The 24,260-nt window shown below is 37.7% G+C and overlaps 5 protein-coding genes across 7 annotated transcripts in view; 2 read left to right on the forward strand and 3 right to left on the reverse strand.

Annotated features, from left to right (window-relative positions):
• Positions 1 to 5,108: 5,108 nt before the first annotated feature.
• LOC107271639 lies at positions 5,109 to 10,300 on the reverse strand. The gene is made up of 4 exons (XM_015747854.2): positions 7,795 to 10,300; positions 6,830 to 7,014; positions 6,321 to 6,692; positions 5,109 to 5,938 (listed from the first exon to the last, which is right to left on the reverse strand). The coding sequence occupies exons 1-4, from the start codon at positions 8,096 to 8,098 to the stop codon at positions 5,705 to 5,707; spliced, it is 1,095 nt and encodes a 364-aa protein (XP_015603340.1). The 5' UTR covers positions 8,099 to 10,300; the 3' UTR covers positions 5,109 to 5,704.
• Positions 10,301 to 10,653: 353 nt separating this feature from the next.
• Positions 10,654 to 12,987, reverse strand: LOC107271640 (60S ribosomal protein L15). Its single transcript, XM_015747856.2, has 5 exons — positions 12,876 to 12,987; positions 12,027 to 12,207; positions 11,585 to 11,721; positions 11,281 to 11,391; positions 10,654 to 10,979 (listed from the first exon to the last, which is right to left on the reverse strand). Exons 2-5 carry the CDS (start codon positions 12,196 to 12,198, stop codon positions 10,785 to 10,787), a joined length of 615 nt encoding a protein of 204 aa, XP_015603342.1. The 5' UTR covers positions 12,199 to 12,207; positions 12,876 to 12,987; the 3' UTR covers positions 10,654 to 10,784.
• Positions 12,988 to 13,549: 562 nt separating this feature from the next.
• On the forward strand, positions 13,550 to 19,452 carry LOC107271641 (ras-related protein Rab-11A). 3 transcript variants are annotated; one of them, XM_015747858.2, is made up of 5 exons: positions 13,550 to 13,874; positions 16,571 to 16,766; positions 17,312 to 17,586; positions 17,678 to 17,834; positions 18,274 to 19,452. In XM_015747858.2, the coding sequence occupies exons 1-4, from the start codon at positions 13,835 to 13,837 to the stop codon at positions 17,812 to 17,814; spliced, it is 648 nt and encodes a 215-aa protein (XP_015603344.1). In that variant the 5' UTR covers positions 13,550 to 13,834; the 3' UTR covers positions 17,815 to 17,834; positions 18,274 to 19,452. The 3 variants fall into 3 exon arrangements, with proteins under 3 accessions (XP_015603344.1, XP_015603343.1, XP_024944618.1); XM_015747857.2 differs by having other exon boundaries at positions 13,551 to 13,874; positions 18,271 to 19,452; XM_025088850.1 differs by lacking the exon at positions 13,550 to 13,874 and adding an exon at positions 14,259 to 14,281 and having other exon boundaries at positions 18,271 to 19,452.
• Positions 19,453 to 20,823: 1,371 nt separating this feature from the next.
• LOC107271621 (vacuolar protein sorting-associated protein 72 homolog) lies at positions 20,824 to 23,531 on the reverse strand. Its single transcript, XM_015747830.2, has 7 exons — positions 23,110 to 23,531; positions 22,821 to 23,041; positions 22,446 to 22,628; positions 22,129 to 22,351; positions 22,019 to 22,052; positions 21,804 to 21,946; positions 20,824 to 21,536 (listed from the first exon to the last, which is right to left on the reverse strand). The coding sequence occupies exons 1-7, from the start codon at positions 23,241 to 23,243 to the stop codon at positions 21,302 to 21,304; spliced, it is 1,173 nt and encodes a 390-aa protein (XP_015603316.1). The 5' UTR covers positions 23,244 to 23,531; the 3' UTR covers positions 20,824 to 21,301.
• Positions 23,532 to 23,731: 200 nt separating this feature from the next.
• The window catches only part of LOC107271624 (AN1-type zinc finger protein 6), a 16,408-nt gene continuing 15,879 nt past the window's right edge, over positions 23,732 to 24,260 (forward strand). The window contains exon 1 of the mRNA XM_015747834.2: positions 23,732 to 24,112. The gene's annotated coding sequence lies outside the window, so the exon portion shown is untranslated. The remainder of the gene's footprint in view (positions 24,113 to 24,260) is intronic.

The raw sequence follows: 24,260 nt of genomic DNA on the forward strand, positions 1-24,260 counted from the left end.
CGACTGGCAATGCAAGTGGCACAGGCAAAGTTACAGAGCGTAAAACGACTGGTAACGATGCCCGTAAAGCTTTTACGGCGCACAACAATCGTACGTACGACTTTTAAAGTGTCTCATCTCCAACGGTGACCTTTTTCTGGATTACAGGTAAAAGTACGATACGAATGAAGAATAGCCAGAGCACTTTTAAGGTTATGTCGATTTACTTTTACGAAGTCGGTGGAAAACTCGCGAATCAAAACCCGCTTGTCGTTATCGAAAATCGCCAAACCATCGATCGTGGCATAATCGGAGTGTCGAATAAATTAAGACCTCCCAACGCTGCCAGCCGATTCGTGTCCTGATTTCAAAGTGTCCCGGACCGCATCACGTACGACATTAACGTTCCGTTGATTATGCATCTTCGCAAAGATATCAGAAGATACTATTTTGTCAGAGAAAATGAAAATGTATAATAAAAAAATAAAATAACTGATAACACATGAAATTTTCGAAATATCCGTCAAATTATTTTTTTTCACTCCTAAATTCTCAAAATTTGTCCAATCAAATATAATTATCCATTGACACTTCGGTGAAACAAAATTGGATAGGCAGGCTGGGGTGGTAAATTTTTTAATAAATATTTCACAACTCCACACGTTCCCTTTAATACGAAGCACAGTACCTGTTCCCTGTATATCTGTATACAGTGCAGACTGGCTTTGCGGTTCGATGCAGTTGGATTATGATAACAGGAAGATACAGCCAGTACATCGTTATACATGCTGACAACGTTGCAGCAATATTCTCGGATCAGGTGTCAGTGAGTTAAAGAAGAATAGTGTTCGCGCCGTAGGCTAGTAAGTATTAGGTGTAAATAAAAAATTTACGGCCAAAAATCTTAGAGCGTTCGATAACCTTAAAAAATAAATCCCCGATAAAAAGTTAATGCAGAGCGACGTCGTGTCGATAAAAAGATCTCTCGAGACTTGCTGCACATGTAAAATCGATTTATCCAGGCTGGATATATCGTGCCAATGAAAGTTCATAACGATAAGGGCACGACTCGAGTTTTGGAAATACGCGACACGGAGCGGTATTGCACGTCAGGCTTAACAAGACTCGGACTACTGGCTGACGCGACAGTAAATGTTTCACTTGCTTGCCGGCAGTCGACATGCGGTAAACGAGGGTCGGCGATACTTGGATTTTCAAGTGATCGACTCAAATTTGAAACAGACTTGAAAATAAATGATATTAAGGATAAATTGGAATTTTTTATGTAAAATAAAAGTCAAAATTTCGCGAGAAAAAAATATCGCGAACTATGTCATACTGTGGGACACACTTTGTTTATCGTGAAAAAATATACATGTATAATTGTGTATATGCATGTCGTATTGGACTTTTCCTCTAAATTTTTTTAAATTCGAAATACTTTCTACAGCGTCGATAATTTGCTTTTGATAAGTCGCAAAGTTACCAATTAATGTTTACTCGGTGAATCTTTTCGATAAAAATTTTGCAAATTTTCGTTCGTCATGCACGCGCGGTACGGGCACTCGCGTGGGAATTGAATGAGATTTGAATCGGCTTTGATTGTCCGCGTATGGAATGAAATACGATTTACCATTGTACAGCTGTGATAAATATCCACAGGGTGAAACGATAACTTTGTCTACCTTAAATAGAAGCGGAGAACGGTCTAGCGGAAGAGTACGAAATAGTACTATGATTTATTTCATAACTTTGTGAACGGACTGTTTTCACTGCGACTGTATAAATTTGTTTTCCAGTTTTAACCGTATTACCCGGTACGAGAGCGGGGGGATATCGAAGAAAAATTCTAGAAAGAATGACCTCTTGAGAGTGCGACGTAAATTCTGAAAATAAAAAACAATTTTACTCATTCAACCCTGTTCGCAAACCAGACGTAATACTTGGGATCCAAATTATTGGATGAATAAAATAAAGAAATGTGCAGTCACGTAAAATTATAATTAAAAAAAAAAATTTTCATATCCGAATAATTTATTTATAGAGGAAGTAAACCTCAGAAAAAAATAATCATATTCAAGCAAGTTTGCTTTTTTCAAAGTGCATTAAAAGTTCAAAGCCTTTGGTCATATTTTCAACGTTACCTCCACACGCCATATTGCGTGTCTTTTACCAGATTTATATTTTTTACATTTACGTCGACTTAAACGTGCTGTGCTCATAGTTAGCGCTGGTTACGAAGTTAAAATTTATTTGCTGCCGTTTTTTACTTTACGAACATTTTTTTCTTGTTGTTACTTATTTCACAATAGGGAATCCTTAAATTTTCTTTTTCTTTCATTTTTCGACTTTTTCACTTTCGTAGCTCCGATTCCTCTTGAAGGCTTCGTAAGTTGAGGTGGGACAGTATCAACTCCGCCAGAACGAGAGCCCCGAGCTCTATCCGAGAGGGTTCGGAGTGAGCGTCGGGTAAATAGTGCGGAATACAGAGAGCGAATGACGGAGGAACGTGACAGAACGAATCGGAGCTGTCAAATCGAAATCCCTCCACCGATTAATATATTGGGAGTACTCACCGGAGCTGGGTCAGCTGATCGGTGAAGGCCGAGAACTGCATCCAGGGGACACTCACGTGGACACTGCACTGTAGCACAACACTTCACTATAGCACAACACTGCACTTCCGAAACGCAGGCAGAAAATATCGCGGATTTTCAGGATATAGCGACGAGCAACGCGAGAACTTCCTGTACCGTATAGGAAACACGGCTAGAAAAACTGTAAACACTTAGCCCGGGAGCGCGAGGCAGCTCGAGGCACCCCGATCGGTGTCCCAAGACAGACTGATGACAGACTGATTTGACAATAGTTAAATTCGGGAACTAATCATTCTGATTGGTCGAGATCCTTATAGCCAATAACTATCATTCTTTCCCTCGAGTCGTCCCTTTAAGCTAAATCGAGAGCGTTTCTGGAAGGGTATAGCTGGAGTCGGCTTGCGACCGTGAATCGAAAAATCACGTAACACTAATATATATCACATTTCAAAGAGATAAGATAGATACGATATATAGTAGCAGCAGATAAACCTAAAGGCGGATGTAAAATGCGACCTTGATTATACCAAAGTAAAACCCTGAATTTTCAGCCACCATTCATTTTTCGTTCTTTGAGGTTATCAACACCGAAACTTTCTACTTCCTCGTTGCTCACGTACGATTTACGTGATGTTTTTCTCTCTTTCCTCGACTTTATCTTTACTTTTTTCTTTGATCCCCTTTTCAAGAGTCACAGACCGTACGCGAGCACAATGTTGATAAATGGACCGACTGAACCACTCAAGACTTGAAATACAACAAAAAAATTTTCGCATGACTTTCATTTCGAACGTTGAATATCCGTATACATTTGTACGTACGTTTCCTACACTTTTCTTTTTTCTGAGGCATTTTTTACTTTTTTTTAACACGTATAACTTTAATATCAACTTGCTTCCTGTTGTTCCAGAATATTTGTAAAACTTGAGAAAAACAATAGTTCAAAGTAGGTCGAGCGTATTCTAACCTCTAATATATATGTACGTTTCAGATTCGACTTGCATAAGTAAATACATCGCCACGATAAACATTGATTATGCAAATTGCTCGAGACTCGCCTGTAGTTTGTAAATCGAAGTCTGAGTATAAAATTTCGAGAAGATTTAATTCTCGAACCCACGAAACTCATCCTTGTTTACACTGGTTCGCCCGTATCCTCTCTCGGCCTTTCGTTTTGTTCTCCTGATTCACAGCCCGTCTTCCTTCCTGCCGTCGGCTGGCGTCGCTCCTACGAATTTACGAGTGGATTTACGCCTGGTAAATAACCATAGAATAGTCAGTACTACTACGTCGTTCGAGGGACGTCAAAATGTATCCCGAAGAAGTACGGAGCCATTCCCGTCCTAGGATTTACATCAGAACATTTTACAGCCGGTGACTCATTATTATTGAACTTGAGAAAAATGTTAATTTAAAAAAATCACAAATTGTACATCGACTCTGTAACGAAATAAGGCAAGAATTAACCTCGTAAAAAATGAGTCAAGATAAATATAATTAATCACACGTAGAAAAGTGAATTGTACATACAAATTGTATTGATATAAATTTTTTTGTGTAAATCCAAATTTTCTCAGCCCTATAAATAAATATAATCAATAGCGATACAGTGTTTACTCTTTCGTTACGGTTGGCACCCACGGGCGCGAAAAAAGGTTAAACAGATTTCATATCCGGTTATTTAGCACGAACCGTGACTGGTCTGTCGTTACGAATAACTCGTTGAACCAAAAAAGCACGTTACTTTCACGAACGTCGTAAACGTTAATGAAAGCTCTTTAGATGTCCCGGTGCGTTTGGTCTACCGTAAAAAAAAAGTAACTTGGAAGTATTAAGCTTGTCGGATTCTAGCTGGCAGGTAGCCATCACCTCTGTTGTAACAAGTTTAGTTACTCCTCAGCGCCCCGGGCTGGGCAATACTCGCTACTCCAAGGAGTGGCAGGACTTGAGGAGGTGGAAGGTGGATGACGTAGCTATCTCGTGATCCCTCACAAGATAAAAGAACTCAAGGCTGTTGGCATTGCTGGGACTGGACAGCGACTTGAGATTAGCTCGGAAACTTACAGGGTTGAATGAACGTGCCCTTAGGTTAGGTATAAGTCACCTAGGAATACATCTGGGACTGGCTGTTAACCCTTATGGCCGAGGAACGGAGAATAATAATTGCCTCGGGCAATTTTCTTTGGTAAATGTCAGGATTTTGGAATTTTTTAAATTCTACGTTACCTCGGGTTCTCAGACTATCCCGTATTGATCCCAGGAATGGTCTAGGGAAGGATTTCCAAAAATTGTGATAATTTCTTGTTCGATGGAAAATTTTAGAATTTTTTTTTTCCGAATGATATATCGAGGTATGTGACTGTATATTATTGAGAGGTAGCGGACGTCGGGGTGGAATCTGGCGAACGAAATTTCACCGAGTGATCAGGGGGTGCAGACAGGCTGGAGCCGTGAACGTTGAAACGGAAAATGTTATTGTTACAAAGTGTGTCATAAATTTGGGCATTTATTAATTTATTATGAAATTTCCCGTTTGGACGTTTAATATTTTTGGTATCGAGCACCACAGTTAAAGCTTTATTATTTCAATCGTAATTACAACGGTTCCAATTAATCCGACAACGTAGATAAACATTTTTTTTCAAGACTTCTCAAAATTTTTACTCACATCGTTACTTTTTTTTTTTATTTAATATTCAATTATTATCTTCTCGTATCTTTACGCATTGAGCAGATAAGAAAATTTCACGTTAACAATGATCCGAGAGGTCGAAATTTTTTTTAAAATAAAAGACCATCTAATACACCTTTATAGTCATAGTCAATTTATCTAATTTCATTATTAATTTTAAATTTAATTTTTATGCCGATCATATACAAAAATTATATTTCGTGAAATTTAATTACAGCTGTACGAGTTAATTATTTATTCGGCAGTTTATCGGTACGAGACAAAGTCAAATGAAGAACGAAAAATTTTCAACCTCGTAAGAATTTTACTTCGAGTACCTCTGACACAGTCTATACTCTATTGAATCTACGAAGAAAATATATATATATATATATATACAGTGTCTCCACGATACAGCCATTAAAAGTATTTGAGATTCGATAATGAATCCTCCACTTTATACTACGACACTGCGTCTATTGGTCTTGCAATGAGGACTGTACACTTCCAATTTCCCCTTCGGTGTGTTCATGGCTGAATAATCAATTGGAAACGGAATGGAATCACCCCTAAGTATACAGGAGTCGGTCATGCCCAATAAATGTTCTCCAGGTCCAAATGGTCCACGTCCAAATAAGAAATTGGCAAATACCAATTGATACTGGATCCAGCCCAAAGGATGATCTCCATTCTAAAAGAAAATAAATTAATTTAATAAAAGCCAATTATACATACACAGCAACCCCTGCAAGCTTTCCAAACTGCAAAAGCTCAAGGCGCGAGCTTGCGCCTATACGCGTAACGTCCCTATGAGATAACAAAGTTATCGCCTGTTAACGTTGAAACTGTAATAATAAAATTCGTAATAAAAAAAATTTTATTAATCGCAGATTCTCGTATTAATTTAATATTCAAAAAAAAATGAACCGAGCTTTTAAATGTAATTAAAAAAAAATTTAACACGGACAAACTTTCTGTATGGTCGTATCGGTGAAATTAACGATACGCGTACGTCTTACTTTGCCTAAGCAAATCCCATGAAAAAGTAGGGGTTACTTTTAGACAATGATTACCGAGGTCAGGGATCTGTATGCTGTGTCGAGGCAATTATTTATCCTCTCGTAGTCCAATCCCACAACGGAGCCGTAAAAAGCTGAAAGCTCGTCCTTACTGATCCTCCCACTTCCGGACGTGTTAATGGCCAGGAAAAGTACTCTGGGTATTGTCTTTACCCAAAGGGGTAATTCCGAGTAGCTCGATGTATCAGAGGTCGCCACCAGTCTGGCCCACCAGCACAGCCATTCCTCGAGGTCGATGCGTCTTTCCGTATCGCAATCAAGGTTTGACTTCTCGAATAAAATGGCCTTTATCAGTCCCTCCTCCATTTCCAATAATCTCAAGTATTCGGGACTGTTACGCGACCAGTCAGCGAATCTTCTCAGACGCTAGTGAAAAATTGAACCTTTAAGATTTATTGAGCTTTTTTCATCTTTTTTAAAACGTCAATCGATAACGTCGCGATCGAAAATATTTACCGGCCCCGATATACCCGATAACGTAAACTTCCCTCCCATTCGCTTACCTCTGACAAAAGCTCGAAGTCCTTTCTACCGATAAATCCATCTCTGTCGTGATCCAGGAGATAAATGAAAAAGTGTGAAAACTTGTCACGCTGGATCGGTGCCAGGGCTTCTGCACTCGTGTCCTTGCAAGGTCCGTCGTTTCCGGAAAGACTCTCGTCGCTGGGGAAACGGCTGACCCAGGTCGCTGCGAATTCAAATTTTTCGTGATATTTCAGTATTGGCGAGGAAATCCATGAAATTTGGAACTTTGGTACGAAATTGTTGAAAATTTAAAAAAACTATTATCACACGCGATACTTGCACGTAAAGACTGCCGAGTGAACACTGTGAGTACTTTGTGAGATGTAAGCTCAAAATTAGAGACTGGAGACAATAGCGTGTCTTCTTGTAACGTGAATATAGCCTTTATATGTACTAACAGTGCTTTATCCTTATCACTGACAATTACTTCGCTCTAAATAAATCCGTGGATCGTTAAGTGACAGAGCGATGTTAAACAGAGTTAACGAAGTGTCTGACAATGATAAAGAAAAAGTTTTTCACCATACAGCATAACTGCATATTGAAATTGAATATGGGAAAAAAATAAATTTTCCAAAAAAGAAAACTGTAATGATAAAAAAAATTTATTTAACCAAATACCCATCGGCGTCAGTATCGATCAATCGGCCAATACCCCATTGCGTCCTACAAAGTAAATTTTTCACCCCCCCAATACTGGAACAGGATAAAGTAATTACAAAATTAAACAATCTACGTTGAATCAAAAACGCGAAACATTTAATTCGAATAAATGAAAGATCACTGAGCGAGAAATAAAAAAAATGTGACTTCATGAATTCAAAATATATCGCAGCCAACCGTTAACGATAAATGATCAAAATGACCCGGAACCTACGAACGTATGTTAATTTTTATTTTCCGAAAAAAAAAAAAAAAATATTTCCAAATATTCTAAACTCACTCCAAACATGGACGCTCCATCCAGGATGGTCCAGGTCTCTGGGCGCAGTCGGAGCTCGGCCGAAGGCCTCCTCGTGATTTGGTACCGTTCGCCACCTCTTGAGCAGCTCCTTCGTCCTGTCGCGCGTCCTGTCGCAAGCCTGTCTCCAATTGGCGATAAACTTACGGGGTACCTTGGAAGGGCTGCTGGTCTCGTCGTAACCTGCCAGTTCTATACTGCCGCCGGAGCTTCTTTTGACCTCTGGCCCATTGCCCTGCGACCCGAGCGAAGGGGGTTCCTTAATGCTGCCCGAACGACCTTCCATGATGAACTGCCAAGTTAGCTTAGGGTTGCTGCCTGGAATAATCGATTCTAACCTGGACTAGCAGGTCGCTCGATAAAGTTACCGCTATCACGCACCTTCGTAGCCATCGTGCATGTACTAGGCTATACTCGGGTCAAGACTTTTGTCACTTGCATGTGTCACGCAAGGAAATTTTACCGGGAAATTAAGAAATACACAAAACACTAGGTACTATTTTCACGGATAATAGTTAATCGGTCAGATCAGCGAGGAGTGATCAATCACTGGCATTTTGACAAATTTTACCAATCGTATACGTAGAATACTTTCAACGTGATTACGTAACGGGAAAATATATATGTACGTAACGGTATATTGATTAATTCATTAAGACCGAAGAAAGTAATCAAATTCATTCTCATTAAGCACTACAGTTCCTGCTTACTCTACATGAGGAAAAATTAGAGCACGGATAAATAGCGAATGCTGGATCGGATCGCTGGCTATTAAATTTTCTTTGATTTAAGTAATTTCACGAAGTAGCTATTGGTCATGGGTAAAACTGAGATTTTACATTTTTTTTTATTAATACGTAATTTATGGTATTTTTATGTATTTATTTATTACTGTAAACAAGGAATATTCATCGTTTTCGCCCTTCATCAATTTCTACCAGCTCGAGATAAGCCGATTGTAGGCTCGGAATTTATAGTCGCGCGAATTTTCCATTATTTCGATTATCAACGGTGGCTCTTCCGAACGAAATATATCCTCTCTGGTAAATAGCGATGGATTGAGTTGTAATATTATTTTGAAAAATTTAATTTTTTAGTAAGTTCATATATCCCACTTTTTTTTTGTATCTGCACTTCGTGTCGCGTTCGCAATTCGTGATAATTATTTAGTCAATCGGAAGGCTCGGGTCGAAATAAGTCACGATCGTCAAGATTGCTTAAGGAGCAATTATCGGAAAGACGTAGGAAAAGTTTCCTAATGAAAATACTTAATGGGATATATATGTAGGTAGGTATACATATGTAGGTACACGATATCTAGAAAGACGTGGAAAATTCAAGAATAAATCGCAATTTACTGCAAGTTGCAAAGTCGCGATAATGAAAACGCTTTAATTACTCCTGAACGTAGGTAAACTCCAGGATTTAAATCTTCCCGCCCTTTGCCCTGTCATTTTATCCAATAACCTTATACCGTGCTCTGTGAAAACTGTATAACGAATATAAAAATCCTAACGTCGTTTTACCCCACTATTTAGCTCCATCAGTTACACTCCAATACCTTGTATGCTTCACAAATAATTATTATCATGGTATACTATACACAGTAAATAAATAAAAAGGCAAAATCACTTGTACGCTACCGTCAAAGAATTGCTGAGCATAATACTGATAAGACCTAAAATTGTAATACAATGATAACAGGAAAAGTCATTGTTATGATCAAATAATAATAAAAGGAAATAATTTACAATTTTACAAACAGAAATCACTGCTTACAAGTACGAGCTTTCTTAATGCTCCTTTGTAGAGACTCGAAGCAAAGGAATTCACGGCTCGTCCCTCATTCATCGCATTACCCTTAGAAGTGCTTAATAAATACACGTAAAATGAAGTTTATTTACAAGCGACAGTTACACAGATGCCTATAGCTATATATATATGTAAAATAATAATAAAATAAAACATCAAAGACCAAAATCGCATCAAAGTACATAAAAATCTCGCTAACGACCCGGCGCGTTCTCATGAACACTCTGAAGTGTACACTTTTTCTCCCATGACGATCTTCAAACGCATGAAAGCGATGAAAACAAAAAGTCTGAAGTAGTTAGAGGACTGTTATAAGGGTAGCATTCAGTATAGGGGTTGGTTTCCGAGTACGCAAGCAATTCTGTAGGGATCAGAAATGGCAGTGGGGAATTTCTGTGCGGCACCGTGACACCTACTAAATTTTACTTTGCAGTATTCCTACCCAGCCACGTTTCCATGAATGCCACTTGTTATCGCCGACTTTCGTGATGTCGTTGTGAGAGCGCAGCTCGTTGTGACTAGTCGAAAGAAAGCATGGTCAGGAAAAAACTAAACGGCCGGAACGCATTAGAGTTATAAAAGTTTTAATTTAATATGTTTTTATCTTGGCTTCCTGCTACGTCGATTTTATTCACCTCCGGAATACATTGGAATTTTTACTCGAATGGGGTCAGGGTCTGCGAGGTTAGATATCCTTGAATTTGTTTTTCCTACATCGGGAATTGTATTCATACAGCATACTTATTTAAAGATTATCGATTAGTTTACAATAACTAATTTATAAGTTTTACCGTTGTATCTTTTCCTTTATTCATTCGTTGCACATAAACATTCGATAAAGGTTTTCGCTTGCTGTCTACGTCTAGAAGTCATAGCCATTGAAATATATATATATATTTTACTGAACTGCGAAATGGGCTCATTCCCATCTATTTCCATGAGACACAACCTCTGCGTAATGGGGGATACAAGCGAGCAAATTGCGTGATCTTAGGGTAAATTATTAAAGGTACAAATAAGGTCAATCGGTTTTGATGTTTTTAGGAAAAGGAAGTTTATTCTTCGCGACATCGATTGAAAAATCGCAGAGAGAAATTCTGAATGCAATAAGATAACGTATGTAGAGTCGCTGGAATAAACACCTCAAAGAATATGATGATTTATCGCTTTCTACGAAGAGACAGCGAATTCCTCCTGAGCCAGGCTGCACGTCGTGAACCACCAATCGTCTGTGAGAAACGATGTCCTTTACCTAATCCTCGAGAACTCCTTCCGGCGGATGTCTTTCCACGGAGTTCACGATGCTTTTGTACGGCATTGGTGATCCAGTTAACCTTAGGATCTTTACGGATAGCCTAAACGTACAACAATCATTAGTATACGAAAGGTACACGAGCTGTGAATTAAACTACACTAATTCTGTTACATATAGAATCAGACATCCAAGGAAGATAATAAAATCATCAGTATCAAATATCGTAATATGAATTCATCATGTTCAATGAGGAGGTACAAACGTTATGATGTATTATATACAAAAAATACTAATAGGTGTAGAGCTTTAATTTAATTTTATGGTCAAAGATAACGGAGCTTGCGCGAATATTTCATCGATTTTAGATATATTTACGTTATATAAATAAAAGTATATCTGACCTTGTGTGCGGGATCAACCAAAATTACTTCATAGTATTTGTAAGAGGAGTCTTGTGCTACCCAGTAGCTATTCAAGACTCGAAGACCCCCACAACGTCGGCCAACGCGTTCCTGGGAGAAATAGTTTACATTTATTACAAGACATATTGATCATTTTCAATACGTTGTTGGACTATAGTAGTTTCAGACATCCAAGGAAGAAGAATAATCATGAAATTCATTAAGTATTATTTGTCATCATCTTTGCTTCTATAATTTTATATTATTATCGAAATTTATTTAGTTTTTAAGTATAGTATCTCACCTCAGCCACAGATTGTAATTTACGGGTGGGCTTGAGCTGGTTCACACCATGGCTTTTGGGCTTGCCATAAGTAGCTCCCTTGGGTACGGGACGTTTGCGACCTCCGCGTCGTACGCGAATTCTGAAGATGACAAAACCTGCATTTGCGACAAAAGAGAATAAGAATTAAAAATGTATATCTTTTTTTCAAATATTATAATAAGTAGAACATTTCTATGTATAACCATCAGGCGGTACATATCCCCACGTATTGGTAGGAGTGGTGCATGTACAATTCATCATATTTATTTTTAATATGTAACAAGATATGCGTTGAAAGCACTTTGCATCGAGAATCACATACTTAAACATTACTAGTTCATAAAATTCTATGTAAGAATGGAGTTGAGACAAATTAATAAATTTAAATGAAATTCATTATACTTGTATTAAAATGTTGTACCTTGTTTAGCCTTGTATCCTAAGCGACGGGCCTTGTCAGGTCTGGATGGTCTTGGAGCACGATGCAACTTAGTGAGCTGGCGATATTGCCAACATCTGACGCGAAGCAAGAAACGGAGCACATCACTCTGCTTCTTGCGATACAACTCTTGCATATACTTGTAAGCGCCCATCTTGGACCCCTAAAACACAAGTAATACTTACTGATCATCATTGTTGTATATGACTCAAATGTAAATGGAACTCATAATATTAATGTCAGAGGATTATAGGATATTTCTCGACTCATGTACACTCAGAGTGGTGCATGCCTAATCATCATTTTTCAAAAATGGAAACTAAATATTTAATTCCCACTTAATAAAAATTCTAGCATACTAATGATGTACCGCAATAAACAGACCAAAACAGTAGCACTTTTTATTCATAATTTGTTTATTGATCTCATGTGCTGATTGTTTTGCATAGCGTTAGCTATGCAACATCTTGACAAACAAAACTCAGATTGATCTTGCATGTGTTCTTCAATTACTATTTAATGATAAATGATTGATAGATTATGAGAATTTTAATAAAGTATTATTACAAATTCGTAAAAACTATTAAATATATTATAAGAACTCTCAAGTCACAAATTTAGAATAAACAAGCGTGAACAGAATAAAGGTTTCTCATAGAGGTTAGGTCGTGCATCTACAGCAACATAATTTGACCATAATGTTTAATAAAGAAATTATGAAAATGCTTTGTGCCAAAAGGATCCACGATGATAATTTTGAATTAATGGTACTGCTAGAATTCACGATTCCTCTGATACATTTCGATTTTCTTTACATTAAACGTCACTCACCCCACGCGATCAGAACTAGAAAAGGAAAGAGATCGCACCGCCTGCTGATGTCGGGTGCAGTGGCGCCACTGTCGATCGAACAGTTTGTGTTCGTCGTTCCTAAACTCATAATTTTCGGGTATTAAGAAAAAAAAATATACATGAAAGAAAACCGTAATAATTGTTGATAATACTGAAAAAATGTAGAACGATAACGATTACAATTCAAGATTGAAATTAAATACAAACGACGTTTATTATGTTTGAAGTAATACTTTTGAAATAATTGGTATGTATGATTGAATGATTTAATACAAAAAGATTGTATTAATATAAATACCATCGATTTAGAATATGAAGCGACAAATCTACGTATAAAATGACATAGCGTTTGACATTATACACGAGTCAAAAACAATATTTGTTTTAATATATTCCGTCTCGAAAATAAGCTGTACTTGGACATAAGTCTATGAACAAAAGAAAATTCCTGAATCCTTTGCCGATCGAATGAAAGTGTAATTACTGTTGGAATGTAGAAAAAGGTACTATCGGTTATCGTGAAACTCAACTCCAAAAGTATTTCTTTAAGCCTTATTTCTAAAGCGTATTTTGAAGCGTCGTTGATATTTTCCACGTTTGATCTCAAAGAAGATTCACGCCTGCGCAATTCTGGATGTAACTGCGCATTCGCAGTACATCGGTTTGGAGGGGCGTAGAAAGGAGGCCATATTGTACAGTTAAATTGTAAGAAAGAAAATAATTTATTGTATCGGCCTGCACTCGCGACTGTTTAGTTTCGGTAGTTTTTGTCATTTGCCGTGCTAAACTTCGCATCTTGAAATCGCAAGCATACCGGCAGATCACGCAGTCGATTAATCGAGACTGCTGCCCTTTTGTAAATAAATAAAAGACTTGCTATTCGTGATCAGGACACCGTCCGTCCACCGAGGGAGGAGTTTGTTGCTGCCGCCACCGATATGGGCACTCGAGACGACGAGTACGATTATTTATTTAAAGGTATTGTTGCTTTGTGGTTTTACAATGTTAAGTAGTCATTTAGTTATAGGATCTACAATCTCTCAGCCACATGGTTGCCCATCTTGCGTGAATTTCTTCCTGATAGCATTGCCCAAATTACTGACATTGAGTCTCACGTCATGAGAATTGACGTCGGTTATGAGTGGAAATACCAACTCGCTAATGAATTCTCACACAACTCAAAAGCAAACAGATGGTAGACATCATCGTTTCCTTGCGATTTCGCTATCGCGCTTGTCATGAATCAGTTTCTGAACGGATTCTTGACAAGTCCATTGTGATCTTTCGCGGGAAACGTGGAACTCTTTACAAAGATTCTGAACGTGACATCATCAGTTCTTATGGTACAAAAGCCAACTCTGCACGATGACCCGATTTCCGATTCAGTGCGTATGTCGTCAATCGTAGACACGTAATTATTAGACAAATCTTTTGTCTAATGCCTGTGCTCAAATTTACTCTTGAACTTTCGATCAGTCATACTTTATTTTCCTGTTGCGATGAATGATTTTCATAGAAGATACGACAAAGTTTATTCTTGGAATCTCTGGTAGTTTCTTTTTTTGTAGATTATTCAGCTTAATTTCAATGTGATATACTAACTAGTTTTAATTATTGGTAATGATTCTAATGAATATCATTAGGCACGTTGAATTGGATGAGAAAACAGTAACAACTAAAGCAAAATTATCAAACGTTACTATGTCCTTTACATCATAACACTTTTATTTTTATTAGGTGAATAAAGAATGAGTTATTTACTTTTAGGTTTCACATGTTAGTGTATAATTTTAAAACAGTGCAATTTGGTAAAAAAAAATACATTTAAAGCATTATGCATTATATATTACACTGCACTTGGTTCAAATTTATGATTCGAAGTAGTTGCTAGCTCATTAATCTGTCACACTTATTGTATTTCATATCTGTATTCTGTTAAATTTTATCTTATCAAGTATTTAAAATAGATTTTGGATAGTCATTACTTCTCCGATAAGTTAATACAGTATTATGACAACCATACTCCCTTATTGGCTTCATAAGTTTTTAAGATATGAAGACAGAATTTTTAGAATGGGTACAGTAGGGTACCAGATTCTAAATATGCTACAGAAGCACCTTATATACCTTATGACATATACCTTATATAAAGAACAATATTTTTCCTATGAATTTTGCAAAGCAAACACATTTTGGCAATTAATAATATATAGCCTGCAAAAGTTAAGACAAAGATTTATATAACTTTATAAGAACAACTCGACACCAATATACCATAATAAAAATATCCAATACATTGTATACTAAAGGATAGACATATATCATTTGCATGAAATCACAATTTTTCAACTTGGTTGAAAATAAATGTTCTAGGACAAATTCTTCACTAAAGCTTATTTTAGTCAAGGTAGGGAACCGATCCAAGCTGACTCCCACCACGTACATGCTCATATAGAGTTGTAAAGTATGCGTTAAATAAGTGTGCAGCTGGTAACATAATGTTTCATAAAAGTCTATACGAAAACGAAAGCTTAGCGCAATTCTTTTGTTATACACTGATAAAAAGATATTTATATTTTATGGTATTTCTATTACTCTATAAAAATATTCATATTTGGAATGGCAAATAGACTATTGTAATTTGCTTCATACATCATAAAAGTATACAGTGTAACCTCGTGTAACATTTAACATCATTACCACAGCTTGTATTCCCCGATTAATTAATACTTACTCCATATTTGATTTATTACTCATTAAAAGTCACTTTTGAAGTTCCAGCATTGCTGAACGGTTTTATTGAAATCGTAAGATCGAACGCTGATTTAAATATTCAACAGAGAGAGTCATTGCATTACATCACATATATAATTTCCTCGTTGTCCATTCATTCATTTAATTTAAATTGCGTAGGCGGTACATCAGATTCCACATCAAGAACTATTACACTAAATCAAGTTACAAGACGACTAATATGTTGAAGGTCAAGGTTCATGTGTTTCACATGCGGGTCAATGCAACCGATTAAAGCAAAATTCGAGATCCCAACTAATGCCTCTTTTATACATCAGTTACGGGAAAATAACTAGTCAATCTTTTGTCTGTGACTCACAGGCCGGAACTTGATGGAGATTAGGAATCAGTTATAACGTCATCAGTGACAGACTCAAAAATCATGATTTTTAGAGTATGACAAAAGCCGGCAATTATTTTTCATCATATCGAAAAACATTAGCTATCATCTTATATATTATTGAAACATACAAAATTATGGTTTTTATCGTAATATTAAAATCGTTATTCCTTAAACAAAGAAATAACGAATAATGTGTAAAGATCACTGTATTGTACTTATGTATACGACACAAAAGTTAAAGAGGTTCTTGTCGCTTTTTGTGGACTGTATATTTCATACTGAAACATGACTGTTCCAAAAAAAAAATTTGTAAAGTTAATGCAAGATCTAAATCGGTAATACGAAGTATAGAACGCATTTCGAATTGAATACATGACTACGTGATATGACGTTTCTCATAGGATGCTCCATTGTATAGTTGTATATATTTTACGCTGAGAATGCCATTTATATTTACTTTTATTTGTTTTGTGCCTTGTTAGTGTATTATATGGAATCATGTATGTGTATATATGTATATATACTTTTTTTATTACAGTGGTTCTCATCGGAGACTCTGGAGTAGGAAAGAGTAATTTACTCTCTCGCTTCACACGAAACGAATTCAACCTCGAGTCAAAATCGACCATAGGCGTCGAGTTTGCGACGCGCAGTATACAGGTGGATGGTAAGACTATCAAGGCTCAAATATGGGATACAGCTGGACAGGAACGTTATCGTGCTATCACTTCAGCGTAAGTTTACTTGAAAATCACAAATAAAAGATCATTGCATATTACACGCGGATGTAAACTACCATGGAGAATTGTATCAACGTCATTTTAACTATCCTCAAATTGAACATAAAGTGCCAGTTATTGTGGCATATTGATATTCAATTATTGTAAACAACTATTGTTGATAACCCTTCATCGTATTTGTGCAAAATACCTCAACCTCAGTGTTGATTCATGTGTATTAAAAAATAATGTCATTCTTAGCAATAATATATAGTGCAGTAGATTTTTAAAAAGACAGTCCATCGGCACAATGCCCTATGAGTTTTTATAAATTGTTCATCAGGTAATGACATATCCAGTAATCTTTCGCAACCTAAAACTATTCATTCGAAGTGAAGAAATATGGTAAAACTACTTATATGGAGACATGCAATGATTATAATTTCAAAGTAGAATCTATTGAATTTTAAGAATTTGCTTTATAGCATATCTATCGTATACAAGATTTACATTTGATATCAGCAGTGCCCTAATTCCAATTTTACTTTTACGATTTACAGGTATTACCGTGGGGCGGTCGGAGCACTACTTGTGTACGACATAGCAAAACATCTGACGTACGAAAATGTGGAAAGATGGTTGCGAGAACTGCGGGATCACGCTGATCAGAACATCGTGATTATGCTAGTGGGCAACAAGTCGGATTTGAGGCACTTGCGCGCCGTACCCACCGACGAGGCCAAAGCCTTCGCCGAAAAGAATGGTCTCTCCTTTATCGAAACGTCTGCCCTGGACTCGACCAATGTCGAAACTGCGTTCCAAAACATATTAACAGGTAAGATTGCGAGAGATTGTCGATTTGAATTCCCACCACCCTTTTAAACTGCTTGTATTCTACTGATATTTCGTTGTCTTATTCTTTTTAGAAATATACAGAATCGTGTCGCAGAAACAGATTAGAGATCCACCCGAAGGAGATACAATCCGGCCACAGAACGTAGAACCTATCGACGTCAAGCCAACGATGAACTCTGACGGAATGCGCAAGCAGTGCTGCCAGTGACTCGCCTCGCTGCTTTATATGTGAGTAACACGTATAATTTTTCTTTTTACAAAACCCTGTATTCCAGACTTTAGTCGCAACAGTAGATTCAGATTCAAAACACAGAAGCCCGTGGCATTCCAAATAAACGCATCTCTCGATACATACCTTCCATGAAATTATTCCTCGTACTATTCAATACGAAGCAAATTATTCCAGAGTTGGTAAATCTAGTACGTAAACTTGACTCGTGTAAACCTTTGCCTGTCATTTATTATCATGGAAAAGTGCAGATAACTACTGACGTCGGATGCAATTAATAATGCCTTTCAATTGACACTGACATAAATGGAATTACAAAGTAGAGTCAATAAGATTATCGTAACTGTAATCACATCCCATATCGATCCCGGTTCTTGCCTCCCATAAAGCAGCGATGCTCCACGTGCCCAGCAAGATCTAAATGTTCTTTTCTAGAAGCGGTAACACGGAGGGAGGAAAGGAGGAGAGAGTGGTGGCTGGTGGTAGATATAGCAGGTGCGTAAGAGCACGAGAGCTAAGACTATGCGTACGGGCCGGTGAAATCGTATGCTAGAAGAGTCTGACGGTCAGTTCGAGCAATAGCACCAGGGGGTGACGTGGACTATCCATGCATAGAGGTAATATAAAATTACGCGTAAACACGATACTAGTGCGTATTAACATCGAGCGACGAGAACAGTGAAGCGCCGGGACGAAACAGAGAATAAAGAATATCGGGGGGGAGAGAGAGAGAGAGAGAGAGAGAGAGAGAGAGAGAGAGAGAGAGAGAGAGAGAATGAAGAAGAAAAAAGAGAAATCGAAGAATCTAAATAATCAACAACGTATTACGAATATGCAAAGGACAAGAAAGCGCGCCCCAAGATACACGATGCGATAAGCGCGATAATACACGCTGTGGCCCACGCACCATTCTGCCCTCTATTTAAATTTGTCTTATTTACGATATATATATATATATAAAAAAGGTATATATATATAAGTATATATATATTATGTTATCATAATTGAATGTTGTATTACCGCTTCTTTGTAATACATATATCATTATTCTTCTCTACGCATAGTGTGACCGTGAGTATATAAACAATTTATAATAATATATTTACGATGGAAATCATGTGAGCGTACGTCGTAATACACTAAGGGGTGGAAGTGGGGGGGAGTTGGGAGGAATTTGTGGAAGTTCAACGGCGACGAAGAGAGGATATATTGGAAGGATCGATGGACCATCGAAGAGATACGATAATTTTGGAATTTTTGGAGAAAAAAAAAAGAGCTGCTAAATTTTGAGGAACCCTGTTGCTCACTGTCCGTTCTCGCTCTCCACGTAGTAGAGTTAAACCGTACGCGCTAGGCACTAAGTCTCTACATGCTTTTCGATTGCGTTCTTTTTACGAGAGGCTTTTTACGTCTGAAGCTATGCATAAGTCAAAATGACAAAAAAAAAATCCACGCGTATGAAATCATACATAGGCCCTTCTTCGAATCTTTGTCTCTTTAAGTGAATGCCACCCGGGAGATATTATTTTTCATTACCTATAACGAAATTGTTTCGACGTGTGTAGCCATAATGTAATAAAAAAAAAAAAAAAAAAAAAAAAAAAAAAAAAAAAAAAATAGTCCCCAACTACCGAATCCCACTAACCAACTCGACAACTGGGACACGGATCGTCGTAAAATCGCGTAACCGTTCTCCTCGCTTAGAAAGCATCCAATCCTCACGGCTGGTACCCCAAGTCTGAATCGCGGCCTCCTTGAGGTTTTAAGAGAAATCCCGGCAATCCCACTTACAATTACAGCACGATAATCATGCTCGGTTAGAGATTAAAAAAAATTAAAATATCAGGAAAACCCCCCTCCCTCTGTCTCGTATATAAGGCTAAAAAAAAATATAAAACTAAGAGCGAGCGAAGCATTGTAAATTGATATCTACGCTTTTGTGCACTACACGAGAGATTAACGAAATCTAATTAAATACCTAATATTATGCTTTAGACGAAAGCACCCGGGGGAGGATTTAAATGATAAAAGGAGTGAACGAAAAATTATGAAGGAAAACAATTAAACACACCGTTATTAATTATACCACGTTATGCGTAATTGACTAACCTTATTGTTAATCGCTATTATTTTACATCTCTTCTATTCAATTTTTTTTTTCCCTTCTTTTCTTCAACGACCAATATCCGTGCGGAAATAAAGGTACTTCTTTCGTTAGCCAGATCGAAAGAGAAGAAGCGTGACGGTCGAAACTCCACGTCGACATTTTACACGTTTTTATTTATCTGTAAGTGTATCGATTTTATTTTATATTTTTCGTCAAACCGCCGCAAAAGGTTCATTCTTGCATCGACGTTGCGCCTCGACCGTAGTTTCGTGTCTTTGATTCGTGTTAGTACTCTGCGCACCTGGATCATATTGAGATAGTAATTGGGTAAAGTCGTAGCTTCGAATATACGTTTTATTATTTTCTAGTTGAAGCTACGTTTATACATTATGAATTTATTAACGAGATAGAAAATAAAAAACGAAGCAATCAAAATTATTACGACTTGGTTCGTTTATTTCCTTACTATTATTGTACGGGAAGAAAATATTGTGATTAAAGTAATAATGGAGGACACTTTAATGTCGCTGTGATACTTGTCTTCTTTTCACTCGTCAATATACATATATCCCTCCTTCTAGATTGTATAATAGTTTCTGCGAATAAATGATGACTCGAGGTCATGAACGATTTATGATTAGAGTTTAAAGTGCGTGTGCCATTGCGCCATTGTTATTAATCCTTAACGCGAAGAAGTTGATAAATCCAATGATGAATGTGATTGATGTGTGTTCAGCTGTTGTATTGGATAATGAAAATTATGTGAAAATTTAATATCTTAGGGCATCAGTGATACATGTACCGTACTAAGAAACTTAAGTCGGTACACAATGATTCTAGGATCGGGGTTGTCATTAGGTGATTGCCAGTATGGCCCTGAATTAAAATATTAAATGATCATTTATTCTTAGTATAATTTTGAGCAGTAGTTTTCTGCGTACTGCGAATAAATTTTCTACATAATAAATCTTTTCTAAGCTGACCTCGTGGCCTCAGCTAGGACCAGTGCCAAATTGGCGGTTCCTCGAAATTACACAGCGATACCTAACGACTTACTGTTCTAGCATTAAGATTATAATAGGAAAGTCAGTGACGTTCATTATTTGGACTGACAATGATAAAAGTCCTGTATTTGGAGTCCATCCAAAAGTTACGACTTTTGAAGGTCTTGCTCGTGCAGTTAAATGCATTAATCTTTTGTCGTGTTTTATAAAATATACAGCCAAAAGATGACCATATCGACGCGATGGCCTTCTCCGAGTCGTACGACACAATTTGTTCTGATTTTATTCGCGGCGCACGTTATTTCGGCATAACAATCGGAATAAGATTTGACGTATTATTCACGAGAAGATAAAGCTAAGAAGCTGCGGATACCGATGCTGGCTCAAGGCGAACGGTATTTCTCTGCGCTCCAGCTCGTTGACATTTCTGCCTCCATTCAAGCCATCGCAACAATTCTGGATTTTGCGTTGCGTCATTGGTGTCAGTGCGCGCTTCCAGTTGTTGATAATACGCGTCTCGTAAAAGTCGAAATGTCTGTATATTTCTGTAAGGCTGTTGTGTTATGGGGTCGAGGTATCTTGCGGGCAGCCTGAAAATAACAGCAGGTCAAAACGGTACATGGATTAGTTTTGAACTACGATCAGAGCTTTACGTGACAGAGAACTAAGTACAGATTGATTGTCCGATTTGAGAACAATACAGTTTATGGCTGCTCAATTAATCGGTACCGTTATCGGACGGTATATCTAACGCAACTGTAATTTGTTAATTGCTTTTAACTGTATCGTTTAATGTACCACAAGTGTATGCACGCACTAGATAGTTACATTTCGGAGTATAAAATAGTTATTCTTACCGTGTGATAGCGCAAAGGGCCTTCAGCGGAGGTCTAGGTACGGCTGACTTCTTAAAAGCCGCATTAAACAATTGTTCATTCTCAAAGGTGATAAATGTCCTCTCATAAAATGAACCGGTTTCTTGTACGCTAAGACCTGCATCCTTTCGAACGATAGAAAATGTATTATTGATATAGTAATTTAATCGGGGGAAAAAAAGTATTTAAGAGCATACCTCCTGGGACTCCGGTTTTTTCTCGATCGAATCACTGAAGAATTTATAAAATGGTAAATTAGAAATTAATATTTTTTGTACGCGTTAATATAGTACTTGTTTGTTCTTACCTTTCTGATGCTAAAGGTTCTACTTGAGAAGGATCCGATGTCGGTACGGCACTTTTCTCGTCGTCGCCTTCTACATTAATTTTTTCTTCTTCCTTTTCTAATGGCGATTCAGACAGAAGCATCACGGGCATCGACAAGGATTGATATCGTATCATGGGACCAACTTGAGTTTTTCTTACTGTTCTCGTGTTTTTCTTTTCATTTTCCAACTTTTGATATTTTTCTGTTTTGTAAAAAAAAAATTGTAAGGATAAACTGACTGAATCAACATTCCTTTTTTCTAGCAAGAGAAAGTATTTAGTTTTTGTATGTCGTACCTAACGATTTAAGATTAATTTCCTCGGTTAATAGAGCTTCTTCCAAAAGTTCCTGTTGTGTTGGTTTCCATGTATCGTGTCTCACAATCTTTACCTTCTTCTTTTGATCTTCGTTTCTTTCTCTTAATCTCTTCTGTGTTGCAGCAGATTTTGCAGCTGTTGAGCGACGAATTGATTTTCTTTCTGTAATATTTTGAGAAGAAATATACATGAAAACAAATGTCAAAGCCTTACTTTCATGTTTAATGTACTTCTCACTGCTAATATCATTCAATCTTATATGTACAGGTGTTTCAAAAAAAATTTTTATAGAAACATTTGATGTTAAGATCGAGTTGTCATGTTTTGAGAGTATTATTGTATTAGATAAAATACCAGTATTATCAAATGAAAATCTCCCTTGTCTTGGAATCTTCTTTTTTCTTTCTTTTGGAGTGGATTGCGGTTGTGTAGAAATAACTTTAGGTTCCTTATATGCCTTTGTTATGAGTCTGCGTTTCTTTTTAGGTCCTTCTTGTTCAGGATCAGAAACAGGCTCGTCGTTCTCATCGATACTAAAGTCTGAATCTACTTCATCCTCGCCTTCGTCTTCCTCCCTATAAGTAAAAGTATTTAATAAATCTGACCAGTAGGTATGACCAAATTTATAATGACAGATTCTAACATATAATCATTATCTTGTTCCACTTCTTCAAAACCGCCATAGGTAGTTTTGTAAAAGTCATCGTCCTCCTCCTCGTTTAACAATTTAGCCATTTTATTTCCGGCATTGAAGCGTCTTTCCCTTGACGACGCCATGCTTTAAATAATTTTATCAACTGCAGTACAATTAACAAATTAACGCTTTGTCTTTTAAGGTTAGATTCTAACAACTCTAAACCACTTTTATTTCAACCATAGAGCAATAAGTTTTCCTAAGAAGGTCGAACAATGTGCATCATTTGGTTCGATTACGCCTGCGCCGCAATGGTTAATTTCAGAAACTCAGTATGGCGATTTCCAATGGAATGACTCCACAACTACTTTTTGTCCCCTATTGGACATCCTGGCTATATACTCGACAAATAGCAGAGCCTACACGTGCACGTTTCCCAGAATAACAGTAGGGAGCGTGCGAAACAAAGTGGAAATCCCAGGAATGTGAGTTGGCGGCGTGCGGAAATCGTAGTCCACGTGCAAGGGTATCAGGCCTGGTGGTCGCTCTGAAGCAAAGGTAGTCCGTGTTCAGAGTTCGGCCGAGTCCGTCCTAAGGCTCTCGCGTACCGAGCAGTGCCGAGTGTTCTACGTAGCTGGCTGTAGGAGTGGGAGAGGGTAGGAGGTCTAACTTTACACCAGTCATCGGCAGTGTTCGTCTCTCTGGCTGCAGGTTTGGTGGTTCCATTTCGCAACGAAGACTTGGGAGTGAAGGTTTCTTTAGTCCAAGTAGCAACGACAGACGGTGGTGGTGACGACGGCAGCATTAATAATCCAGAAGAAGCAGCAGTTGTTCTCGGTGTCTGTGAATATCAGTGATTGCGAGCGTCAGGACCCACGTCGCGGAGTACGTGATCGCGACGGAAATGCCGATCAGTTGTTAAGAATTATGTGGGATACTGTCGCGGGATCGCGATCGGCCACACGTCAAGTCAGCTGACATATTGCGCCCTGCTACGCGAGAGCAGCCTTCGGTAAGTGTCCCAATCGCGCAACCTGCCCCTCTTCGAGGCACTATTTTTACCCGCGCGCCTCGACAAGGCTCGCGAGTGCGCGGCGATCGTGATACGGACATGCTGTATGTCCTTGCAAAAAAAAAAAAAAAAAAAAAATGATCTGCTA

The sequence above is a fragment of the Cephus cinctus genome, unplaced genomic scaffold, assembly GCF_000341935.2.
Source record: "Cephus cinctus unplaced genomic scaffold, Ccin1 Ccin1_scaffold1004, whole genome shotgun sequence".
Lineage (NCBI taxonomy): Eukaryota > Metazoa > Arthropoda > Insecta > Hymenoptera > Cephidae > Cephus > Cephus cinctus.